This window comes from Ostrinia nubilalis, chromosome 25 (genome assembly GCF_963855985.1).
Source record: "Ostrinia nubilalis chromosome 25, ilOstNubi1.1, whole genome shotgun sequence".
Taxonomy (NCBI): Eukaryota; Metazoa; Arthropoda; class Insecta; order Lepidoptera; family Crambidae; genus Ostrinia; species Ostrinia nubilalis.
The window spans coordinates 5,729,748-5,755,771 of NC_087112.1; the positions used below are offsets into that span (position 1 = coordinate 5,729,748).

The 26,024-nt window shown below is 41.2% G+C and overlaps 1 protein-coding gene across 1 annotated transcript; it reads left to right on the top strand.

The window, feature by feature from the left end:
* The first annotated feature begins 10 nt into the window (after positions 1–10).
* Positions 11–21,474, top strand: LOC135084093 (titin homolog). Its single transcript, XM_063978837.1, has 15 exons — positions 11–130; positions 666–1,032; positions 1,151–1,233; positions 1,431–1,544; positions 1,998–2,149; positions 2,653–2,715; positions 3,350–3,476; positions 4,460–4,588; positions 5,654–5,746; positions 6,726–6,843; positions 14,811–14,914; positions 15,536–15,611; positions 15,799–19,503; positions 19,609–19,690; positions 20,267–21,474. The coding sequence occupies exons 1-15, from the start codon at positions 11–13 to the stop codon at positions 20,292–20,294; spliced, it is 5,361 nt and encodes a 1,786-aa protein (XP_063834907.1). The 3' UTR covers positions 20,295–21,474.
* Positions 21,475–26,024: the final 4,550 nt, after the last annotated feature.

Consider the following 26,024-nt stretch of genomic DNA (forward strand, 5'->3'; position numbering starts at 1 on the left):
AGCGGAGAGGATGCTCGCCCGCCGCCTGCTACCGCGTCATGCTGCAGTCTCGCCCGTGTTGACTGTCGAGCCACGCCGCCGCAAGTTCCATCGCAGCATCACGCTCACGGCGCCCCTGCCGCAAGCACAGGTCAGTAGCGGAGTGGAGAGGATGCTAGCGGAGCGGAGAGGATGCTAACGGAGCCCTGCTGCCTCGCTATGCTGCAGTGGGAGGGAGAGGATGCTAGCGGAGCGGAGAGGACGCTAGTGGAGCGGAGAGGTCGCTAGCGGAGCCGCCTGCTGCCGCGTCATGCTGCAGTCTCGCCCGTGCTGACTGTCGAGCCACGCCGCCGCAAGTTCCATCGCAGCATCACGCTCACGGCGCCCCTGCCGCAAGCACAGGTCAGTAGCGGAGCGGAGAGGAGGCTAGAGGAGCGGAGAGAACGCTAGCGGAGAGGAGAGGTCGCTATCGGAACCCTGGTAGTGTTCGTCACGCTGCAGTCTCGCCCGTGTTAACTGTCGAGCCGCGCCGCCGCAAGTTCCATCGCAGCATCACGCTCACGGCGCCCCTGCCACAAGCACAGGTCAGTAGCGGAGCGGAGAGAACTCTAGCGGAGCGGAGAGGACATTAGTGGAGCCGCCTGCTACCCCGTCACGCTGCAATCTCGCCCGTGTTGACTGTCGAGCCACGCCGCCGCAAGTTCCATCGCAGCATCACGCTCACGGCGCCCCTGCCGCAGGCACAGGTCAGTAGCGGAGCGGAGAGGACTCTAGCGGAGCGGAGAGGAGAGGACGCTATCGGAGCCCTGATACCACGTCATGCTGCAGTCTCGCCCGTGTTGACTGTCGAGCCACGCCGCCGCAAGTTCCACCGCAGCATCACGCTTACGGCGCCCCTGCCGCAAGCACAGGTCAGTAGCGGAGCGGAGAGGACGCTAACGGAGCCGCTTGCTGCCTCGACACGCAGCAGTCTCGCCTGTGTTGACTGTCGAGCCACGCCGCCGCAAGTTCCACCGCAGCATCACGCTCACGGCGCCTCTGCCGCAGGCCCAGGTCAGTAGCGGAGCGGAGAGGATCCTAGCGGAGCGAAGAGAACGCTAGCGGAGCGAAGAGGACGCTAGCGGAGCGGAGAGGACGCTAGCGGAGCGCTTACTACCGCGTCATGCTGCAGTCTCGCCCGTGTTGACTGTCGAGCCACGCCGCCGCAAGTTCCACCGCAATATTTCGCTCACGGCGCCCCTGCCGCAGGCGCAGGTCAGTAGCGGAGCGGAGAGGAGGCTAGCGGAGCGGAGAGGACGCTAGCGGAGCCGTGCTGCAGTCTCGCCCGTGCTATAACCGTCGAGCCACGCCGCCGCAAGTTTAATCGCAGCATCACGCTCACGGCGCCCCTGCCGCAAGCACAGGTCAGTAGTGGAGCGGAGAGGAAGCTAGCGGAGCGGAGATGACGCTAGCGGAGCCGCCTGCTGCCGCGTCATGCTGCAGTCTCGCCCGTGTTGACTGTCGAGCCACGCCGCCGCAAGTTCCATCGCAGCATCACGCTCACGGCGCCCCTGCCGCAGGCGCAGGTCAGTAGCGGAACGGAGAGGAGGCTAGCGGAGCGGAGAGATGAGAAGAGGGGGCTGTAACCGAAAGTAGCCGAGTGGTTAGGAGAGAAACAGAGAGGAGAACAGCGAAGCAGACAAGACTGTAGCGTAGCAGAGAAGACGCGTAGTAGAGATAACAATCGCAGAGCAGAAATGAGAGTAACAGAGCAGGAGGATAGTAGCGGAGCGAACGCTGTTTAGAACTCCTAGCAGCTCGACTATAGCTTATTTAAAACACCCGTAGTGGTGGTAGAATAACTAAGCTAAGTGCCTTAAGAATGTACACACGCCCACACTGTTAACTATCCATTTCCGTTTTTGCTCTCGCTCTAATCAAATGGCGATTCTTTGCGATAGAACGAGATGACATGACTTTCAATGGGCAGTTAACACTGTTGGCGATAGTACATAATAACAAAGAATGTTCTTCTGCAGGGCATGCCAGCAGACAAGCAGGGCCAATCACTACGTCTCCTATGCTCCATCATGGGAGGACAAGCGCGCGCGGTGTGGGAGGACGTCACCGGCTCCACGCCGCTCACCATCACCGACGACTGTGCCTCATTCACCACCACCGTCTCAGCCAGGTACCACCATCACCAATCCTACTATATAGATCTACGGGGCACCGAACAGAGCAGAGGACTGTCCTGTCCACTGCTGGACAAAGGCCTCTCCCAAGGATTTCCATAAAAATCAGTCCTGGGCTACCACCCAGATGCTCCTTACGACCTTCCCGAGTTCGTCTGTTCACCTAATGGGAGGCCTGCACACACTACGTCTTCCGGCTCGTGGTCGCCCTTGAGTCGATTCGAGAACTTTTCTGCCTAAGCAGCCATCAGCTCTACGAGCTATGTGTCCCGCCCATAGCCACTTAAGTTTTGCAATTAATCCCCCATGATTAATCAGAGACATTAATGAATTATATTTAACCTACACGTCTTACGCTGGCCAGACGGGTCCTCTTAACGCCTCTTATAGCATCCACGGGTGTAGTGGAGATGGAACGAAGTTTGCCACGTCTCCCCAGTTGATATGAAACATGATATCCATCGTAATGAGCACGTCTAAATTATCAAATATATTTCAGATTCTGGCTGATGAACTGCCAAAACGTGAGCGACGCGACCAAACTGGCGACCGAATTATACAGGTATTACTAAAATCAAAATCAAAAATATTTATTCAGTTTAGACCACAAGTGGCACTTATGAACTAACGATCTTTTATTAACGTATTCACCCGTGACTTTGTACGTATTCACATGAATGGTTGTTGCAATGAGGGCTATCGTTTTAGCGCTCACCAGTTTGCGCCACTGTAGAGTAAGGTCCTGTCACTTGCTAGTAGCGAAGACAGTGGCACCAACTGGTGAGCGCTAAAGTGGTAGGAGGACTATCGCATTTACACTCATCAAGATGGCGCCACTGTAGAGTAAGGTCCTGTCAATCGCCAGGGGTGCCAACTGTTAAGTATAAAAATGACAGCCCTCATTCACGAAGGCGAATGAGCTTTACATGTGTAATAATTGTTTATTTCTCACCACATACAATACATATAAAACAATAAGAATATTATTAACAATTAAGAAATTGTGGTGTGTGTGGTGGCTCGCTACTGTTCTTTTGTCAAAAGTTTTGATAGACATTACCACAGACATTACCTTATCATCATGTGCATGTACACGTACACACACAAGTAAAGCTCACTCGCCTTCGTAAGTTACAAGAACTATAATTGAAAGTAAGAAACTATTCTATGTCTTCACAACTCACCTCTTTCCCCAGGGACATGTTACTGGTCCCGTTCGAGGTCCGGATCGTGGTCCTGGGCAAGCGCCTGGACGCTCTGGAGGGAAGACTACTTGTGCTTTACATCACTGACAGATATGCCTACGACACGCTATTGCAACAGGTATGTAATTTTTGTGCTCCTCCTAGTATTACCGACTTAAAAAAGAGAAAGTCACTTTGTCTGTATGATTTTTATTATGGTTGATTTCGTTACGGGACCAATACTATTTTAATTTTCCCGTTCGGATTCTATTAACGATCATGCTGTAGATAGGAGTTGCAGCGGTGAGAACGAGTGGTGTGAGTAGTCTCGTCTCGAACCTAGTTCTGTTTAAACAACGAGTGTCGTCTAATGAGGGCTATCGTTTTAGCGCTCACCAGTTGGCGCCACTGTAGAGTAAGGTCCTGTCACTTGCTAGTAGCGAAGACAGTGGCGCCAGCTGGTGAGCGCTAAAGTGGTAGGAGGACTATCGCATTTGCACTCATCAAGATGACGCCACTGTAGAGTAAGGTCCTGTCAATCGCCAGGGGTGCCAACTGTTAAGTATAAAAACGATAGCCCTCATTGGCTAAGCTTATTTCTATAGTCTAGAACTTTTTTTTTAAGATATAACCTTAAATTGGGTTTATATGTGATCATTAAACTTATTCTCTATTGGGATTGGATTGCTTGAAATATTGGAAAATTGTCTGTTGAGAAATTGTTTCATAAGTCGTGTGTAATAGTGACTGAGTTTCTTGCGCTGCTTCTTCTCAGCACTGGCCCATTTATTGTCCCGAAGCAGTTGTAGGGTTAATACTGGGACGTGTAATGTGCTGTTTAAAAGCCTACTTTCAAAAAATAAATGAGTTTTAATTGCTTAGGAGCTAGCTGTTTGTAAAGCGCCATCTATAATTCATCTTGCTTTAAATATAAGAACTAACAGAACAGTTTACGAAATGATTTAAATAGGGAATCATAGATGGCGCTGCGCACGTCCGTCCGTGCTGTGCACGAGTACGACCATTACTACACACTCTCTAACCAATGTGAAAGCAACATCTACTGCGTGTAGTACAAATACAACTTTACAAAACCGGCTCCAGAGTTTTTCTCCTCAACAGGAGCACTACACAGAGGTGGCACAGTCGACGGCGGTGCGGCTGCTGGACGCGCGGCCCGTGTTCCTGGAGTTCAGCGGCAACCTCGTGCCCGTCACCAAGTCGGGCAGCCAGCCCATGCTCAACTTCGAGGTGAGCTCATCATCATTATCATCATTGAAGCCAAAGGACGACCACTGCCAGACATGAGGTTCCACAACGACCGACACTGCGCCCGTCCTATCTGTCACCAATTCCGGCAGCCAACCCATGCTCAACTTTGAAGTGAGGCGTCCCTTCGTCATCATCAGCCAGAGGACCTTCACTGCTAGACCAGGAGTTCCACAACGACTGATACTGCGCCTGTCGTGCTCGTTACCAAGTCAGCCAGCCCATGCTCAACTTCGAGGTACGGCGTCCCTTCATCATCATCATCATTGCTTCCAAAAAGACGTCCACTGCTGGATAAAACCATTCCTCTGGCAGCCACCCTATGCTCAACTTCGAGGTGAGCTCATCATCATCACCATCATCATCATCACAGTCAAGAGACCCTCCTAAAACCCTCCCTCCGGCAGCCAACCCAGGCTCAACTTCGAGGTAAGGCGTCCCTTCATCAACATCATCATCATCACTGTACCCAAAGGACATCCACTGATGGATAAGACCCTCCCTCCAAGTCACCAAGTCCGGCAGTCAGCCCATGCTCAACTTCGAGGAAAGGCGTCCCTTCATCATCATCATCATTGCAGCCAAGGATATCCACTGCACGAAAGCTTTCCAAGGATATCCAGAAAGGCTGGTCCTGCGCTGCCCGTATCCAGGTCCTTCCCATGACTTTTATCAGATCTTCAGATCATCATTCGACCCTGGTCGCCACTTGAGAACTTTTCTGCCCCAATATTCATTAAATCTACAAGCTATGTGTCCCGCACACTGCCACTTAAGTTTGGTAACTGTGCGGACTATATCGGTTACTGTGTTTCTCCTAAGGATCTTCTAATTTCTGATTCGATGACGTAAGGAAACCCCAAGCATAGCACGACGCTCATACTAAGCGACCATGTCTCCGTTCGGCAAAACATAACGGTTGCCAGGAATGACGACACACTGGTGAAAGAAAAACTTTAGTCTTGAGATACTGCGGCAAGTGAATCGAATCATTAAAGCCCACATGCATACATGATTGCTAAATTAATATTATTGATTTCATTTCAGGCATTCAAAGACAACCGAGTCGAGTTCACGGTACGCGTGAAACACCACGAAGAGAGCCCATCTGGAAGGATTTACTTCATGAACGAACCTAAGGTAAATGGCAATGCCAGGTTTTGTATGGAAGGTGGCGTCTTTTTTTTTTCGCGCGGCCATCGACCAAACTTTGTTTTTTGATTACAGAATAGTGTAATAAACCAAACTTACTATGGCATGTATACCTCTAAACTCAGTCTGAACTGAGTTACGAGCATTAAAAGTTTGATGATTTTCATACTAGATTTGCTTTTTGCGCGCAAGTTTTGTAAGAAATTGCAACAAAATATTGCGCTATTTATTTATTGCGCTGATTCTGCTGCATACTGATGTGTGGAGCCTCTAATGGATGGTATTGTTTGTTTACATATACAATGTCACTATTTTGTTGCAATTTCTTACAAAACTTGCGCGCAAAAAGCAAATCTAGTATGCAAAATCATCAAACTTCTAATGCTCGTAACTCAGTTCAGACTGAGTTTAGAGGTATACATATCATAGTAAGTTCGGTTTATTACACTATTTTGTAATCAAAAAACAAGGTTTGGTCGATGGCCGCGCGAAAAACAAAGACGCCAATTTCCGGCATTGTCTTTTCTTAATGTTTATAAAGCCAGTTTCACTTTTTGCAATCAAAATAACTGTCAAATAAAAGAATTAAAATTTGACATTGGCAAATGCGCAAACCGCGCGAGCCATATATAAAAAAAAAAAAAAAAAAAAAAAAAGAATTAAAACATTAAAATGACACAACATAAGGGGTTTTATTACTAGGATTGGATTTTAAGGAAGTGATCGATCACTTCCTTAAAATTTAAGATAGTTGCCTTGCCTTACTTAGAACTCTATCTTATGTTATGTATAAATGTTGCTGATCATCGATGTCTTTCTTGCTGGATTACCGGATATGTTTATGGAATAAATAACTATTGACTACCGAGATCTGTGAAATCAATAGTAATTCATATACTTTATTTACTATTTTAACAGAGATTTTTTGAGCAAATGGCTCATAATAAACTTGATTATATTTTGTTAGGTGCCCAAAGGCGAACAGTCACAGACGCCGGCGTGCGTGCTGGACGTCGAACTACCGGATAGGATCGCGCCGCGCGCCGGCAAGAGCCAGGTCGACTACCTCAACCTTGACCAATCAGGTACGACATGAGTATACAGGGTGGAAACGATAAGTGATCTCATTCGATTATTTCTTAACTATACAAGATATCGAAAAACTGGTTACTGATCCTGAAAGTGCTTCACGAGCTCTTTCAAACGGCATCAGTAATAGTTTACAGAATTAACTGGATCTATCTGAAAATTCAATGTTTTCAACCTCCATACTAAATGTATGCCAGCCACACAATATTAGAAGTGTTAAATGTTTTTATTAAATAATTGGTTGGGCCTATGTCCAACTTTCTTCTCTTCCTTTTCTTCGGTGGCTCCAACTCTCAAATTATCTAGCTGCATGAGATGGTTTCCCACTAATCTGTTTATCGGATTCGGGGCCAGCACCTTCGCAGGAGCCAACCTTCGCGGAAAACCTCTATAGAAATTAAGAAGAAAAAACTCTATGTTGTCTTGGAACGTCTGTCAACGAAGTCAATGTGAAAAATCCGCTGAATATTTGCTGAAGATATTGAAATAATCAAAACCGCAAGAAATATCGACGGGTCGACCCTCGAAGCCTGGTCTCCGTCTCCTGATCCGCAGGTTGGTGGTTTCCGTTTTATGCAGCTGTATTTTTGAGTTGTTTGGAGTCACCAGCCGACCCCCGCATCATCTTTCTTCCCCGCAATTTTTTTATTCCTGGTGTGGCTATTTACACGCCACACCATTTGTTGGTCCTTTCGAACCTGGATATTCCAGCTTATTTATTTTTCAAATATTTTACTTATTTATTTTTGTTTCAAATAACGTGACGTTCATACACCGCCGGCCATATTTTTCTGCAATTTGTTTATTTTCGCACTAATTTTTTCATAGTATTTTGCTGTTTTGTCATCATGGCAAATACGAAATTAAATTCGAAATTAAAATTATTGCTTTCCAAAAAAGAATCAATATTCGAAAGAATAAATACTTTATTCAATTCATCGAAGAATATTTCCAATTTTGATTCAAGATTGAATCAGAAGTTTTTAGAGGAATCAGAAAGCATTTCTGAATTACATGAAAAGTTTGAACAGATACTAGATGAAATAAACGAAATTCAACTTGAAATTAACCCCAATTTTACCGTTACTTATAGTTCGCTCAGCGCGTTTGAAGATTTATATTCAAGCGTTAAATACGCGCGCAATAAGTTGTTATTGACGTCGCCTTCTACTAATTCGCAAAATGGTTCCTTTCATATTAAGCTGCCACCAATCGAACTGCCTTCGTTCGACGGCAAGGCTGAAAATTGGCCTATTTTCTATGAAATCTTCCGCACTAACGTACATTCTAATAAACAGCTGACGGATTCACAACGTGTGCAATATTTGATGAGTAAATTAACACACAGCGCCCTAAAAATGACCGCAGGTATCGTTCCTACCGGCGATACTTATAATATCTTGTGGGATAGTCTCGTCAAAAAGTACCAAGATAAGCGTAGTCTAGGTGTTCACTACGTCAATAACATCCTGGACATTAAAACATGTGTGGGTACCGCTGCGAGTCTTAATCCATTTGTTGAGAAGTTATCTTCATCTATTGCAGCTCTCAAACAATTAGATATTGAAAACTTAGCAGATTTTATTATTTTGCAATGTAGTTTGAGGAAAATTGATTCTCAAACGCTTCAGAGTTTCGAGATTTCTGTAGGTGATAAAGAAATACCTACGTATGATCAGTTCATATCTTTTATTCAAGACCGCGTTAAAATATTAGAGAGAACTCGCAATAATAGCAGTTCCAACACTACCGCTGCCTCTGAGCCCCGAAAAAATAATTATTATAATAATAATCGGGACGCGCCGCAAAATAATAACACTTATAAATCTTTCGTTTCTAGTAACGATCCGCACCCGCGAACTCAAACGTCCAGTCAGTGTATTCTATGCAAAGCTGACCATAGGTTGTATTCTTGTTCTCAATTTCGAGACAATTTTAACCCGCAAAAACGCTTCGAATTTATAAAATCTAAGGGCGGTTGCGTTAACTGTCTTAGTGTTTCTCATACTGCAAGTAAATGCAATTCACAACACACTTGCAAGAACTGTGGCAAGCAACATCATTCGCTGCTTCATTTTGACGTGCCCGCACCGCGAAAATATTCGCCCGCTACCTCTGCCGCGTCACAAACAATGTCAGCCGTAAACACCGCGCCACAGTGCACAGAGAAGTGCAGTAGTACTACTCCAACTCAACGATTGATGAATGATACTTCTATTACTCTCACTTCGGAGGTGAGACCGAGTTCTACCATATTATTATCCACCGCTCAAGTATTTGCATCGCACCGCGCTAATAAAAATAAACAGATTGTACGCTGTTTGATAGACAATGGTTCACAAAATCATTTGATAACTTTAGATTGTTGTAATAAATTGAACTTGCCCGTTAATAAATTGCATGACTCTTACCTGCAAGGCGTTGGCAAGTCTTCGAGACCTGTTCATGGTTTTACTTATTTTGATATCGAATCTCGTACTGATCCGAATTATAAATATCATATTTACGCTCTTGTGATCGACTGTATCACAGATCGTCTTCCCGCGAATTATGTTGATATAACAGAAGATATGACTTACCTCAATAACTTACCGCTTGCTGATTTATCCTGGAACATTCCTAGTGAAATTGATGTAGTATTGGGTGTTCAATTATTTCCTTATATTTATTTGGGGAATAAGGTGGTATCAGGTTCACGCGCGCCTACTGCTATACTTACTAGTTTTGGCTATGTGCTTATGGGTGACGTACCGGCTCGCTCTAGTCAATTGCCGATGCACTCAACTGCATTTTTTACCGCACTTCCGCATACGGAAATAGAATCAAGTTTACATAAATTCTTTGAATTAGAAGAGGTTCCTTCTAAAAGCTTTCTTAGCCCAGATGAGGCAGAATGCGAAAATATTTTTACCTCCTCGGTGATTTACCAGGATAAACACTTTAGTGTCGACTTACCGTTCTGTAAAGACCCATCTGTATTAGGAGATTCCCGTTCCGTAGCTTATAGACGTTTTCAAATGCTTGAACGAAAGTTTGACAAAGTGGATGGCTTACGTCAAAACTATAATAAAACCATAAATGAATATATTCAACAAGGTTATTTATCTGAAGCCCCCGAGGCAGACTCAGATGAGGGTTACTACATTCCGCACCACGCTGTATTTAAAGCTGGAAAGGACAGCGCTCGCGCCGTGTTGGACGCCAGCTGTAAAACTCAATCTGGTTTGTCACTTAACGATATTCTTTACGTTGGGCCGAACTTACAGTCTGACCTATTCTTACTGCTAATAGACTTCAGAATATTTCCTGTTGCAGTCACTGCTGATGTAAAACAAATGTTTCTTCGCGTAAGTGTGAATGAACACCATCGCAAATATTTGAAAATTCTCTTCCGTTTCGATCCTCAAGAACCTATACGCACTTATCAATTTAGTAGTCTACCCTTTGGACTCAAACCAAGTCCTTATATAGCTATGCGTACGATACGCAAGTTAGCGCACGACCATAGCGACCGCTTCCCTGATGCTGCTAAAGTAGTAAATACTCAATTTTTCATGGACGACTTTGTCTATTCGTTACCCGATGTACCGACCGCAATTAATTTATCCCGCGATTTAATTGATTTGTTCAAGTTAGGGTCCTTTGATCTTATCAAATGGACAAGTAATTCTCCCGCACTGCTTGAGGCTCTTCCAGACTCACACCGCTCACCTGTCAGTTTCTCTGATACAGGTAATAATAATTTTAAAATACTGGGATTGTCCTGGGAACCTGCTGATGATAATTTTTCCTTCACTACTGCCGCAGTCGACGGTAAATGTACAAAACGCAGTATTCTTTCTCTGGTTGCTCGCTTATTTGACGTTCTCGGCTTAGTTGCTCCCGTCGTCCTGTTTGCCAAGATTTTGGTTAAGGAACTTTGGTTAAGCAAGATAGACTGGGATGAAGTGCCTCCGGAATCCATTCAAAATCGTTTTGCTGCTTTCCTATTAGATTTGCCCGCTCTTTCCACCATGAGTATTCCGCGTCATATAGGTGTTAACTTGGATTGCGCAGTAAACATTGTTGCTTTCTGCGATGCTAGTCTCAATGGCTATGGTTCCTGTATTTATTTACACATAACTGACCCTGCAGGTAATATTGTTGTCAGGCTTCTATGTGCTAAATCTAAAGTCTCACCAAGTAAAATCCAAACGCTAGCACGCTTGGAACTCGTCGCTGCTTTACTTCTTTCGAAACTTGTGCGAGTAGTCCGAGAGAGAATATCCGAGCGCATTCCAATTGTAGGAATCTATGCTTTTTCTGACTCTACGATAGCACTTTCTTGGATACATTCGTCTCCTCATAGATGGTCTATTTTCGTTAGTAACAGAGTAGCCAAAATCCAAGAAAATTTACCGCCTCATTGTTTTCATCACGTGTCGGGCAAAGAGAACCCCAGTGATTGTATATCTAGAGGGATGTTACCTTCTCAGCTGATTTCTCATTCATTATGGTGGGATGGTCCAGTCTGGCTTCAAAGACCTGTCAATGAATGGCCTATCGATATATTTACTCCATTAGAGAGTGAAACTCTGCCAGAGTTTAAAGATAAAAGCAATACGCTTATTGTTGCTGCTCCTTCTGAGCCTCCCTTAATTGATCAAATATCGAACCACGTTAATTCCTGGAATAAGCTTCTAAACACGTTTTATTATATTCTGAAATTCACAAAAAGGTTGCCGAGTAATGAGCTCGTAGCCAATAGAAATGCGTCGGAGATTTTTATACTCAAAAGCATTCAGAGCGTTCATTTTAACAAAGAAATTGAATTGTTAAAGGCTGGTGAGTTGCCTTCGAAGCATCTCCGTGGCTTATCACTTTTCTTAGACCCTCACGGTGTAATTCGCATTGGAGGAAGACTGCCTAAATCAGACCTTCCCTATGAAGCCAAACATCCTGCGCTTCTACCCAAACGTGACCGCGTCGTTGAACTTCTTATCGATCATTATCATACCGCTAATTGTCATACTGGACCTGGATTGCTCATGTCTATTCTTCGTCAACGCTATTGGATATTAAATGCCAGATCTACTATACGCGCCCGCTGTAGACAATGTAATGTTTGTTTCCGCTTGAACCCGCAGCATCCATCTCCCAAAATGGCAGATTTACCCGCATTTCGCATTCAAGATGCTAAAGCTTTCGTACATACTGGTACTGATTTTGCAGGTCCTATTAGCTTCATTCCCACTAGACGAAGGGGACAACATTCTCAAAAGGCATACATATGTCTTTTTATTTGTCTAGTTACGAAAGCTATTCATATAGAATTAGTTTCTAATCTTAGCACAGATGCGTTCCTTTCCGCCTTTAAAAGATTTATATCTCGCCGCGGTCCAGTATCTGTTATGTATTCAGATAATGGCACCAATTTCGTCGGTGCTAAAGCCCAGCTCGACGAAATATATAACGTATTAAATAATACTGAATTTCAAGATGACATTAAGCGAATGCTCATTGATCATCACATAGAGTGGAAAATGATCCCTCCCCGCGCCCCACACTTTGGTGGTATATGGGAATCTAATATAAAAAGTATAAAAACGCATATGTACCGTGTTGTAGGTAAACAACTTTTTACTTATGAAGAACTTCTAACAGTTCTTGTGCAAATTGAATGCATTTTAAATTCTCGACCGCTTGTAGCGATATCAGCTGATCCACATCCGGACGTCTTGACACCAGCACATTTTTTAATGTCCACTCCTTTGCGTTACTTGCCTTCAACAGAACTGAAAGATGAAAAATTAACTTTAACCAACCGCAAGAAACTTTTAGACCAGCTTGTTTTATCATATTGGAATAAATGGCGCCTCGAATATTTGCACACGCTGCAAGTTCGTCAGAAATGGTGCACACCTGAACGTTCAATCGAACTAGGTACGGTTGTAATAATAGGCAATGATAATGTACCGCCTTTGCATTGGGTACTTGGTGTAATTACCGAAGTTTTTCCCGGTTCCGATGGTGTGGTCAGAGTCGCTTCTGTTAGAACCAGTACTGGTGTCTATAAGCGCCCAGTAACTAAATTATATCCGTTACCTACACAATAACAACTTATAACGCATGTATTTATTACATTAACTACTCATTTATTGCCTTGTTTCAATTTAAAATTATAATTTTAATTTTATTTCTTGAATATTATTCGCATTATTATTATGCATTAATTTAAATACTTTAAAGCTCTTAGATGTGAGGACTTTATACATTTTGTTTTCTTTAGGGAATTGATTCTTTACGGTTTCCTGGATGTATTTTGAAGTTTTTGTTTCTACTTAGCAAATTGCAATAATACGTCATGTTCCCCCTTTTCTTTCTTTTCTTATTAAAATTTCTTTATTGAAGTCCTAATGAACTTCAAGGCGGGGAGCATGGTTGGGCCTATGTCCAACTTTCTTCTCTTCCTTTTCTTCGGTGGCTCCAACTCTCAAATTATCTAGCTGCATGAGATGGTTTCCCACTAATCTGTTTATCGGATTCGGGGCCAGCACCTTCGCAGGAGCCAACCTTCGCGGAAAACCTCTATAGAAATTAAGAAGAAAAAACTCTATGTTGTCTTGGAACGTCTGTCAACGAAGTCAATGTGAAAAATCCGCTGAATATTTGCTGAAGATATTGAAATAATCAAAACCGCAAGAAATATCGACGGGTCGACCCTCGAAGCCTGGTCTCCGTCTCCTGATCCGCAGGTTGGTGGTTTCCGTTTTATGCAGCTGTATTTTTGAGTTGTTTGGAGTCACCAGCCGACCCCCGCATCATCTTTCTTCCCCGCAATTTTTTTATTCCTGGTGTGGCTATTTACACGCCACACCAATAATAAACACTTAAAATGAACTTTTAATGCATTTTTATTAAAAATTATTTATGAAAAACATTGGTTTCAGGCTTTATTTCCTATAATATTATCAAGACATGAGTGCCATGACTGTGGTAGTACTAAATGTATGGAAGCTGGAAACATTGAATTTTCGGATAGCTCCAGTTTATTTTGTAACTTATTATTGGTACCGTTGGATAGAGCTCGTGAAGCACTTTCAGGATCAATAACCAGTTTTTGGATAACTTGTATAATTTTTAATATTATGTGGTTTTACTAAATGTATGGGAGCTGGAAACATTGAATTTTCGGATGGATCCAGTTTATTTTGTAACCTATTATTGGTACCGTTGGATAGAGCTCGTGAAGCACTTTCAGGATCAGTAACCAGGTTTTGGATATCTTGTATAGTTTAGAAATAATCGAGTGAGATCACTTATCGTTTCCACCCTGTATACAGTAAGGATAGTCATTATTATGTTGGAGGCGTGCTCAGATGCATTCAAAGTGCCAGAGTGCGCCGCCAAGACAGCTAAGAGTCGAAGTGGTCGCCATCGCGAACCATCATCACAATTTGCAAGAACTGCTTGTTATTAATAAAGTATGCTTACTAATATTATGATTATTTAATAACATGCAGTGACTTAAGACACCATTTCCACCCCTGAAGATGCAAGATAAGCGGTTAGTATTAGAAACAAAAATTAAATAGGTACCTACGAGATGCGAAGCGAATGTGTTCCGATCGTTTTGTCGCTGAGCTATAAGCTTATGTCAGCAGACTGACAGCTAGTCAGTCTCAGGGCTCTTTCCCGTGGGATCCGATATTTGAATTCCAAATTCGAAGAGACTGGTTTTTTGCAGACTGTTAACGGGATGTTCGTGTAAATTTTAATGTTAAAACATGCTACAAAAAATGGGATGTCTCTTTGGGAAAGCTGCCTCTCTAAATCTGGCCAGCTGATAGGCCAAATTAAATTAAACCTGTTTTGAGACAAATACTTTCAATCTAAGTCCTCCATCTGCCTCAAGTATCTTAGAGGGTCCTGCAGTGAAAACTAAATGACCTGATGATGGATGATCACAAACATGTTTCCTTAGGCTTCGACGCGCTGAAAGACGAGCTGAGCTTCCACTGGGGCGGCGAGCACCCCAGCCTCGGGCCCGTCTCTGTGCCCGATGTTCCTGCGCATCTCAACGGACACGTAAGTAGCCTGATAGTTACTGTACCGCAAGGAAATCTTCGATATCTTCAAAAGTACCTACCTAAAGTCCGGTTGCCGAGCACATAGAATTTCGTCCAATGATCCCAAGCTACCCATCCTTATCGCTCGCGCATAATTATGTTACTGTCGCGCTCGCACACTCACTGCGGGCGCCCGTCGCACAGTCGCGATAGCAATATAAGGACTTGAGCTTTATGAAACAACATATTGGAAAAACTACGCATTTTTATTTATTAAGAAGAAATCGTATTAATTTCGCTTTTATTTCATAAAAGCTAGGTTAGGTTAGGTACTTTTGAAGATATTGGAGATTTTTAACACTTTTTTTTTACGGTCCAGTGTAGATGTTTATATTACTGTCATATAACTGGTAGTGCACAATAATACGTCTTACTGTGCACCACGCAAAACAGATATTATAAAAGAAATGAAGTCACTCCCCTTCCCCCATCTGTCCTTAAAAACTTTAGTAATACTTACTACTTTTTTAACCAGATACTGTTTGTTTTAATGTTTTCCACAGGTTTTTTCTAATTTAAAGAAAAACTTTTCGTTCGTTTGAATAAAAATTTAAAGACTAATTAGAATATTTATTTTCAGGATAAAATTATCTCCAATGGTGGCGTAAAATACACTGAGACAAAAGATACAAACGATAAAGACAGCAAACCTCAAGGTGAGACAAACAAATTGAAATAAAGTTTGATTGAAAATTAAACAATAACCCTTCTCCCGATGTATTTGTGCTAAATCCACACACTAATACGTATCCAGTGTTCTGTGTCCCAATACACCGATTTGTGTTTCTGCCAGGCATTCTCACAACCTGTTTCAAATACCCACAATAAATTCTTCCCTTTCAGTCAATGGAGACGCGTTGCACGTGGATTCTAACAAAGTGAAAGCCACCTTCGATTCAGACGAAGACAAAACTCCAATGAACACGCTAGAGAAAGGCAAGAAGAAGCCGGAAGGAGGCTTCCTTAGTGGCATCACAGACAAAGTCAAGAATGTGTTCAGTCATAGCGACGAAAAAGATGAAGAAAAAGAATCATCGCCCAAACCCAAGCCCAGAGAATCCAAAGAAAAGAGCCCGCCTAAGCCAGCACCTAGAATCATCAACGAGGAGCTTCTAGGCAAAGTTGATGATATGTTCAGGGATCTCCACTCTAAGCCTCACCAGAAAGAGGATGAGGACTTACAGAGCCAAGTTTACAGCACCAAACTAGTTGTGGACGAAGTAGACAAGCCTCTAAGTGAGGTAACTGCGGAGCTATATGACCAGTACGCCAACATGCAACCGGTTGACACGCCTCTACGTCAGAAAGTACAAGATCCATTCCAATTCCCGAAATGTTGCGACGGCAAATACAAACACAGCCACGACGAAACATCCAACGCGGTTGACATCGTTGAACACGTTAACTTCACAGCGCACGAAAAGTTAAACGAAGCAGGAGACAGGCTACACAGTGATCTGCACGAAGGTCTGGACAAAATCGAGGAAGAAAAGGAACTTATCAAACAGAAATCCAATGATATCAAGGACGATCTGACTCAAGGATTCGAAAATATCAAAGGTGACTTGATAATTAAAGAAGATGAAGTTAAATCTGGAGTGCAGGATAAGATTCGCGATGCTGAAAAGGAAGCTAACAATAAATTAGATGATTTATCTAAATCTGCAGATAAGTTAAGAGATGATTTCAGTGCTGAAGCTTCTGACGTCAAAGAAGACATTGCGTCTGGATTCGACAATATTAAGTTTTCAGGTAACGATGCATTTGGCTTCTTATCAAACAACGCTAGCAGTGCTAAGGATGAGCTAAGAAGTAAAGCCAACGAAATGGACTTTGCTGCTAGAGAAAGAGCCGAACAACTCAGACTCAAAACTGGTGAATTCGTCAAAGATTCCGCCAACGATCTCAAGCAAAAAGCTAAAGATGCCGAAGAAAATGTTAAAAACAAAGCCCAGGAAGGTTCGAATGCTGTTGTCGAATCCGTTCACGAGGTCAAAGAAAATATAAACCAAAAAGCTAAAGACTTAAAGTCAGATCTCAAAGAAACAGCCGACAATGTTGTTGAAACAGTTGAAAAAACTAAAGGAAAAGCCAAAAAGGAAGGCAAAAAGAAGTCTAAGGAAGGAAAGAACTTCTTTACTGGTTTTGTGAGTAACATATTTGGAGAGAAAGATAAGATTGAAGAGGGAGTCAAGGAAAAAATTGCGAAAGGAAAGCAGGCAGCTAACGACCTCGCAGAAGAAGCTGCAGCTAAAAAAGATGAGATCGAAGAAAGTGTGTCGAAAAAACAAGCCGAAATCAAACAAGACGCCGAAAATGTCGCGCAGAGTGTCAAAGATGAGAAAAATAAGCTAGAAAAATCTGTCACAGACAAAGTTGGTGAAATTAAAGAAACTGTACAAAACAAAAAGGAAGAAACCAAGAAAGCTATCCAAGATAAAACACAAGACATTGAGAGTACAATTGAAAAGAAGAAGGATGAGGTTTCAGATGCTGTTCACGCGAAGGCAGAAGAAGCGAAGAAAGCTGCTGAGGCGTCTAAACAAGCCGTTGAAAATAAGGCACATGAAATGAAAGATGCCGTCAATGATAAGAAAGATGAAATTGCAGATGCTGTAAAAAGTAAAGCAGATGAAGCAAAGAATGCTCTTCAAGACTCCAAAAACGCAGCGGTAGACAAGGCACACGAAATTGAATCTTCACTACAGAGTAAGAAAGATGAAATTGTAATAGCTGCTCATGACAAAGCAGATGAAGCCAAGAACGCGCTCCAAGATACCAAAAACGCTGCGGTCGACAAGGCACACGAAATCGAGTCTACACTTCAGAGCAAGAAAGATGAAATTGTAGCAGCTGCTCATGATAAAGCAGATCAAGCCAAGAATGCGCTTCAAGACACCAAAAACGCAGCGGTTGACAAGGCACACGAATTTGAGTCTTCGCTTCAAAGCAAGAAAGATGAGATAGTAACAGCTGCACATGACAAAGCAGATGAAGCGAAGAACGCGCTACAGAGCACTAAAGATGCTGCTTTGGATAAAGCACATGAAATTGAGACTGCTGCGCAAAAGAAAAAAGATGAAATTGCATCAGCTGCCCAAGACAAAGCAGATGAAGCGAAGAACGCGCTACAGAGCACTAAAGATGCTGCTTTGGATAAAGCACATGAAATTGAGACTGCTGCGCAAAAGAAAAAGGATAAAATTGCATCAGCTGCCCAAGACAAAGCTGATGAGGCGAAAAAAGCTTTCCAAGAAAAGAAAAGTCAAGTAATTGATTTCTTACAATATGAGAAAGAATCTATGTTTGATAAAGTTGATGAAGGAAAACAAGTACTTGGTAATAAGAAGGACCAAATTGAGAATGCATTTGTCAATAAGACCGACGAAATTGGAGCTGCTATAAACGATAAGAAGGGTCAAGCTGTAAAGTTTGCTGAAGACAAAACATTCGAATTAGGAAGTGCGATAGATAGCACTAAAGATGCCTTCCATGAGAAAGCAGAAAGTGCAAAGGGCATATTAAAAGATACAAAAGATAATGTTCACGATTTTGTACAGAATAAAACGCATGAAACCGGCAAAACGATCCATGACACAGAAGAAAACTTAGCGAACACATTACACGATACTAAAGAACATTTAGAAGCCAAAGCGGGTGATGTAAAGAGTTCTCTACTAAACAAAACACATGAAATAGGTAGCGTTGTTGAGAGTAAAAAGGATGAAATTCAACAAGGTTTGAGTAATAAGAAAGATGAAGTACAAAACGCCGCGCAATCAGAATTGGATAGGATACGACAAGAGGCAGAATTAACAACCGAACAAATCAAAAAGTCTGCAGAAGACGCCATCAACGCTGCCGCAGAGAAGAAATCAGAAATCCAGTCCAACGTTGCAGACAAAGTAGACGCCGTCAAAGTGTGTGGGAAAGAGCAATTTGAAAACATTCAAAAGGCTGCAAGTGACAAAGCGAACGATCTGCAGAGGTCGTCGAAGCAAGCGTTCGATCACGCACAAGATTCGACCTTAAGTTCTTTCGATAAGATCGAAAGTTCGGCTAAGGACAGAGTGAGCGACGCGAGAGACACCTGGGAGGACTTGCAGAGTTCGACGCGCGATACCTTCGCGGACTTCAGGGACGACTCCCACAGCCTTGCCGGCTCCGCGCAGGACACGCTTCACAGCTTCCAAAGCTCCGCTGGCAACACCTTTGACAGTCTCGACGACTCCGTAAAAGAATTCGCAACCGGAGCACAAGGGTCGATCCAGGAATTCGAAGACGGAACCAAGGGTGTGTTCGGAGACGCCAAACACTCTTTTGAAGGCTTCCAAGTGTCGGCTGACAACAAACTCGAGGATGTCAAGGGCTCGGCGAAGGGCTTAGTCGAAGATGGCAAAGCGAGGCTCGGCGACGCGAGCGAGAGCGCGATAGCTGGCGCGAAAGAGACGGAGCAAGCCGTCGTCGACGCGGTGGCGTCTGAGGCCGACAAATTCACGAGCAGTCTCAACGATTTGGGCAACTCAGTCTTCGGGTCCTCAGGGAAAGGTAAATTTTACCATAACGCTTTTTAATTACCCCTTGGTGTTGCTAGAATATAGCCTGTATTTAGTGTGTCGCAGCTAAATGGTAAGCTAAAATGTATCTTTTCAGGATTCATGAAAGATTCAAGCACCAAATTATTGGAATCGGAAAAATCACAATCCTCGCCATCGCCACACAAAAAGGGATCTGGGTAAGATATTTTTGCAAATTCATACACAATACACACATAATTCATATAAAAGTCATATTTTATGTCACGATTTTGTACAAATGTAAATAACGGCACGCAAGTTCTAGCACAGAACTAAATCACAAAAACGAATGTCAAATATGAAATGAATTATTCATTCAATTTTATACACAATCGACTTTTCACTGTAATTTCCATTATTTTAAAGCTGCGAAACCACATTTTGTTTTCGTAAAACTGCTAAGTTAATTTAAATATTGTTTTAGCTATATGAAAGGTTTTAAAAACTTATTTTTCTTCGTATTTTGGTTTCACAGTTTTCATATTTTGATAGGCGTGTTCCAGGAGTACTCTCATTTTTTATAGTCCTATTTTAATTACACTAGCAATTTGTTGCACAAAAGCTACAGAAAAAGACTACAATGTTTTATAACAGAACAGAATAATTGTAAAAGATTAAGCTTCTTTGAACCATAGACTACAATTAATAGACTCCATTATTTATTGGATAATACTCCTGTATCGCGCCATTTGTAAACTAATGCCTGCCCCTAACTCCACTCGCACGCATTTCAGAATCCCGAAGCTAAAGCGGAAGAAATAGACGCCGAACGAACGCTCCCGACCGATGTATGATATAGTTGTCTAGTTTTACTTGTATTTATTTATTGTTACGAAGCTTTACTACGGAATGGTGGTTTCAATGTCTATCGATGTATTTTCGTTGCGGTTTTTTACCACAAAGTAAAATTCGCTAATGTAGAGTTCATCAAATGTGATGAATCGCTAAAATAATCGAGAGATTATCATGTTTTAATGAAAATAACTACCTACATACTCTTTGCCACTCACTTGCACCACAAAGAGAGGTAGGTGTCTGACATTATGAAATTAATGAATGACACTAATTGACATTATTTTCATTTAATGGGTAGTACAATGAAACGATTATTCCGTGCGCACTTACTTAGGAGCACTGTACATGTTAAGTTCCAGTGATTTTTGATCTAAAGAAGTATCTGTATATCCAATCGGATTTTAGTCAGCCCAGTACTAAGCGTTGAGTACATTTAAGTATTTCACTGTGTCAAATTTGAATGTCTTAACTTTCGATTTCAAAGAAATCATTAAATTACAATGTCTAGTTATTAACTTCGAAAACGAACGATGGTTAATCTTAAATTTTAACAAACGTTTAATAATTTATCACAAATGTTTAACGTCGGTTAACGTCTTTCTTATAAGTTGTAATCTTGCCTGTAACTGATATTATTTTTATATTTTGACGAGATCTATTAATAATGTTGACATTTATATTACAAATCATTTTTGTAGAATTTTAACGCAATTTTAGTGACACCGAATCAGATTTTTTGCATTTTATATTTTATTTTAATTAAGTGTTTTTACAAATTAGATGCCATTTATTGGTGATTTATGTTGCATAATTTATTGTATTTTAATTGTGTTTCATTTATAAAGTTTACATTGCTTTGTACAAACATTTGTCTGCTTAGATCAAAATATATTTAATGTAAGCATGTTGCAACGCTTCGTAGGTAGATGTTAACGGATATCCTATGTACCTACAGTAGTCCTGACTACTAGAATAGATCTGCTAGTTTATTTATTTTCTGTAATAAAGATTACAAACACTATTTTTAATTTTATGTGGAATAAATTATTACAAATAGTGCTTGGAATGCTGTTGATGTCACAAAGCGACTTTCTTGTATTTTGATGTTAAATACACTATCGAAAGAATAAATATTTACTATTTATAACTCGTGTATGATACTTTTCCCTTTATTACACCTTATTTTAAAACGGTTTATATAAAATTCACTAGCTGATAAAGGTAGTTTCTGTAAAAAAATCTTGATTTATACCTAAATATTTACTATCAGTAACATAAAAATAAAAGTCATAATTTTACGAAAGAAATGGACAAATTCACTGTAAATGCACACATCCTATTATTATAATATCCATTGTTTATTATAGTAGCTCGATAATTTCTTTATATGCCTAAAATAAAGGCGAATTTTACATTTTGCAAGGACACATCAAATTAACAAACACATATTATTCATTTTCAACTATCACTGTTTGCGACACATCGCACGCACGTTTCACTTTGGGTAAGTTATATTGCCTCATTTTCTTTTTGTTGCATATTTTTTTGTAAAGTTTTTCGTCATTTTTCATTGCACTTTAGCTTGTTAAATGTAATGCCAATACCATAATTATAGCATTGCTTGCAATTTTAGAGAAAGAGAAAGATTATAATATTGTTTTATCACAAATTCTTACAGCCTTGACTCAAAATAAAGTTATTACATTACTTATGTTCCTCGAAAAACTGGTCATGAAAAAAAACGAAAATTTTACGACTAAATAAATGACCTTTTTGCGAGTATGGCTGTAAAAGTAACATTATATCTTTCCTTTATTGTAATATTAATCATGAAATAATGTTGTATAATAATTTCAGTTTCTTCAAGAAGCTCCGGCGTAACTGATGAAGGGAAGTTCATCGAAGGTCCTGACGCCATTTCTTAGTTATAGCAGTAACCGTAAAGTTGTTCACGTAGCCTAGACGAGTACAGTTCGAATAACATACGAAGAATTGCCTGTTTGTTACCTTTGTTCAAAATTACCTTTAACTTACAACCCTATCGAGGAAACTGCGCATCTCGTTGGAATGCGACTCTCTCTCGCACTTACCTGAGTTTTGCCCCGTCCGTACCAGAGCGTCGATTCACATCGTCACAGCTGTGACGTCACCGTCACAGCTGTTAGGTGCGCAGTTAATTCGACCGGGTTGTAAGTTTAGAACTTTGTTTTTGTAGGTTGCCAGTGCCATTAAAGTCTACTACAAAAGTAGGGTCTTTACAAATATGGCTGGGTTTACCGAAATGTACGTAGAATAGCGAAGTATGAGCAACCAGTGATCAAATTCGATTGTTTTTAATATTGTATTATATCCATCCTTGGCTCATTAAGGCAGTTACTAGTGATTTTATTACCACAGCAATGTAAAATTTAAACTGACATCGATTGCGATAAACTTCGAGTAAATAAATAAGGAATCAGATTCGTTGAGAGATCGTTCACTAAATTGAATGTCAAAGGACATTGTCAGAAACCGCCTAAAAAACCGCCCAAAAACATTAACCCATCATAATTATTTTCTATTTTTTTTAATACATTAAGCACCCTTTCATTCTAATGGACACTTAAGCATTGAAAAATTAAATAAATAAGTCTTTCAACGTTTATTCTATAATACTATTACAACTTCCGGACGTTTTGGTGCGTGGCATGGTCTAAAACCTATCAAGTTCCATAATTTTTGCCGATAAAATCTGTACGAGGCATTACCGTACTTTATTGCTGGGAGTCCATGTATAGTGATGTTCCTGCGGCCATCATAGACAATAAAATATCGATTTTGAAAATAAAATAAATCGATTAAACTGCTTTGAAGACTAGATTTGCGTTAAAAGCTAAAAAGATATTGACACTATTACAAGAAGCTATCTAAAGTGTCCAACTGGTCGAAGGTCGTAAATAAAATAAAAATAATTAGGACCATAAACTGATATTCATGGTATCATAACTGTAAAAGTGTCAGAATCCGATGTTGAATCCAATGCCAGTTGAAGTGTGAGAAACATATATCAACCTAGTATAGTTGCCAGTCTCTCATAATCTATGCCAATGAGGGTTTTCGCGATTGAAAAATCCGCCAGATGGCAATACGTAGACGTGAGGTCCAAATGCTGCATGATTGGTTATTTTTGACATGACATTGACAGATATCCACCAATCATGCAGCATTTGGACCTCGCGTCTACGTATTGCCATCTCGCGGATTTTTCAATCGCGAAAACCCTCATTCATAGCACATGTATAATAATAGACCAAATGAACTTTTATAGATTGTGAAAGAGAAGATAAAGATTTTATTATTTTATTAAAATCTTGCCACGAGGTAGTTTTTCAGTAGAAACCAGGATTGGATAATCGCTACAGGCAAGTATCAGAACATTTTATAAATATTTTTAATCGATTATATCCTTGTGAATCGTTTTAATAAATTGTCATTTTACTTTTTCAATCAAAACTTTTTCAATCCCTAGTCTTGTCAAACTGTCATAATGTCAACAAATTATAAATGTCACGTCAGTTGACTCAATTTCAGTCTTCTGTGCGTTTATTGTATTTTTATTTCAATGAAATAGTGCTAAAGGGTTAGTACTAAAAGTGAAAGCCTTTTTTCAGAAAGAAAACCAATGTGGTGCCCTTATTATTCATACTGTTTGAAAGTAACAAGTCAGTGATACAGAGTTGCCGACATTATAATTCCGTAGTGATACCATACCAAAGAAGAAGTTTTCCTAAACACTTGTGTTATTTTTATACAGTGATCAAATAAAAAGGATTAATTCTACTGCTCAAATGGAATAACTTATCCCAAGAGACCGAATATAAAAAAAAAACCTCTCCATAGAAATTATCACCATCACGAGGATGTGAATTTTTTTGAGAATTTGATATTGGTCCTGTAAGAAAAGTAGTTGTATTTCAGTAGTAGAATCAACCCTTCTTGTTTCATCAGCAAGAGTAACTATAAAAACGCCCTGTAGGTAGGTATTATTAAGCTGAAGAGTATGTTTAGTGTCAAAGACTGTCACACAGTGTAACTTAAATTGGCATATTATGATAATGATCATAAAAACTTAAATAAATATTTATGTTAATATTTTTTCTATTTATTTATTTTCCCAAAGCTTCACAGTGACAGCTGAAACAGCAATACTGTTGTAAAACTAAATTTGGAACAAACTTACAAATATTTTACAAATTAAAATAAAACCGCATGTTGCTTTACTTTCTCGTATAGGTAATAAATGTAATTAATGGCTAGATTATTAATGTTACTTTGTTACCCTCAATAGTGAGGAGATCTTATAAAATGGTAACTCTGATTTTCATTGTCATTCAAGTGCTCTTTCTTCGCATAGGCTTCTGTGATTTGGCCAAGGGCCACACACATTGCGATAACATTATGCGACATTGATTTGACAGCAGCGGAGTGAAGTCTTGCGACTATGCAAAATGATACCCTGTAATCGTAGCGCATATAGACATAGACGGGGCGGGGCACATAGCTCGTAGAGCTGATGGCCGCTGGGGCAGGAAAGTTCTTGAGTGGCGACCACGAGCCGAAAGACGTAGCGTGGGCAGGCCTCCCACTAGGTGGACCGACGATCTGGTGAAGGTCGCGGGAGGTGCCTGTATGCGAGCGGTGCAGGATCGGTCTTCGTGAAAATCCTTGGGGAAGGCCTTTGTCCAGCAGTGGACGTCTTTTCGGCTGAAACGAACAAACGAACGATACGTATTACCACTATTTACCAGACATTACTATTTATTGCATACTCGCCGGATTACACGTAGGAGCACGCGCGTTACAGCTTCGGCCTTGCATTATTATAAGATCTTGTTCCGCCCTTTTACGAACTTCCTCCGTGAGGATATCCCCGCCGAATTCTATGATGAACCTATCAAAAGTCATATTCTGCAATGTCAACCCACCACAAGGTGGACCGACGACCTGATAAAGGTAGCGGGAAGGCGCTGGATGCAGGCCGCTACCAACCGTGCGATGTGGAAGTCATTGGGGGAGGCCTATGTTCAGTAGTGGACGTCCTGTGGCTGAAATGATGATGATGATGATGAAATGAATGAAAATGACAAATCTTCGAACGTGTATAATACCGTGCCAAAGTAATCATATAATTTTGGCACCTTAATAACTATTGCCGTTTTTGTTGTAAAGATCATGCAGCGCTACTTGCGGATATTATTGGAAAGAAAACTATGTGGGCTCTAGATCTGAAGCCGCTTTAACGAACACGAAGTGCTCATACAATGCGGCGTATTTTCTTCCAGTCTTTAGTCAGGACTTTAGTCGAATTAAAACCCCGGTTGAACGTGATATAGCCGCACTAGAATACGATGCTTTTTTGTATAATCGCAAGACTTCGTTCCGGTGTCGACCGAATGTTATCATGATGTATGTGGCCCAGGGGTTACCGTAGCCGCTAAGGTTTGAAACTTCTTGCTTAAAATATTGTAGTCTTTGGCATAGACTACGACGGTAGTCATGGAGATAGGAGTTTGTTATCTCGTGTCAGATGTAAATGGTGAAAAGAAAACTCATGATTCGTGTTATTTTTATGCAATATGTAGGTATTTTATAAAAGTGGAACCCCGAGTGATCTCCAAAACCCATTCTATTATTATATACGATTCGGCTTCGATATCT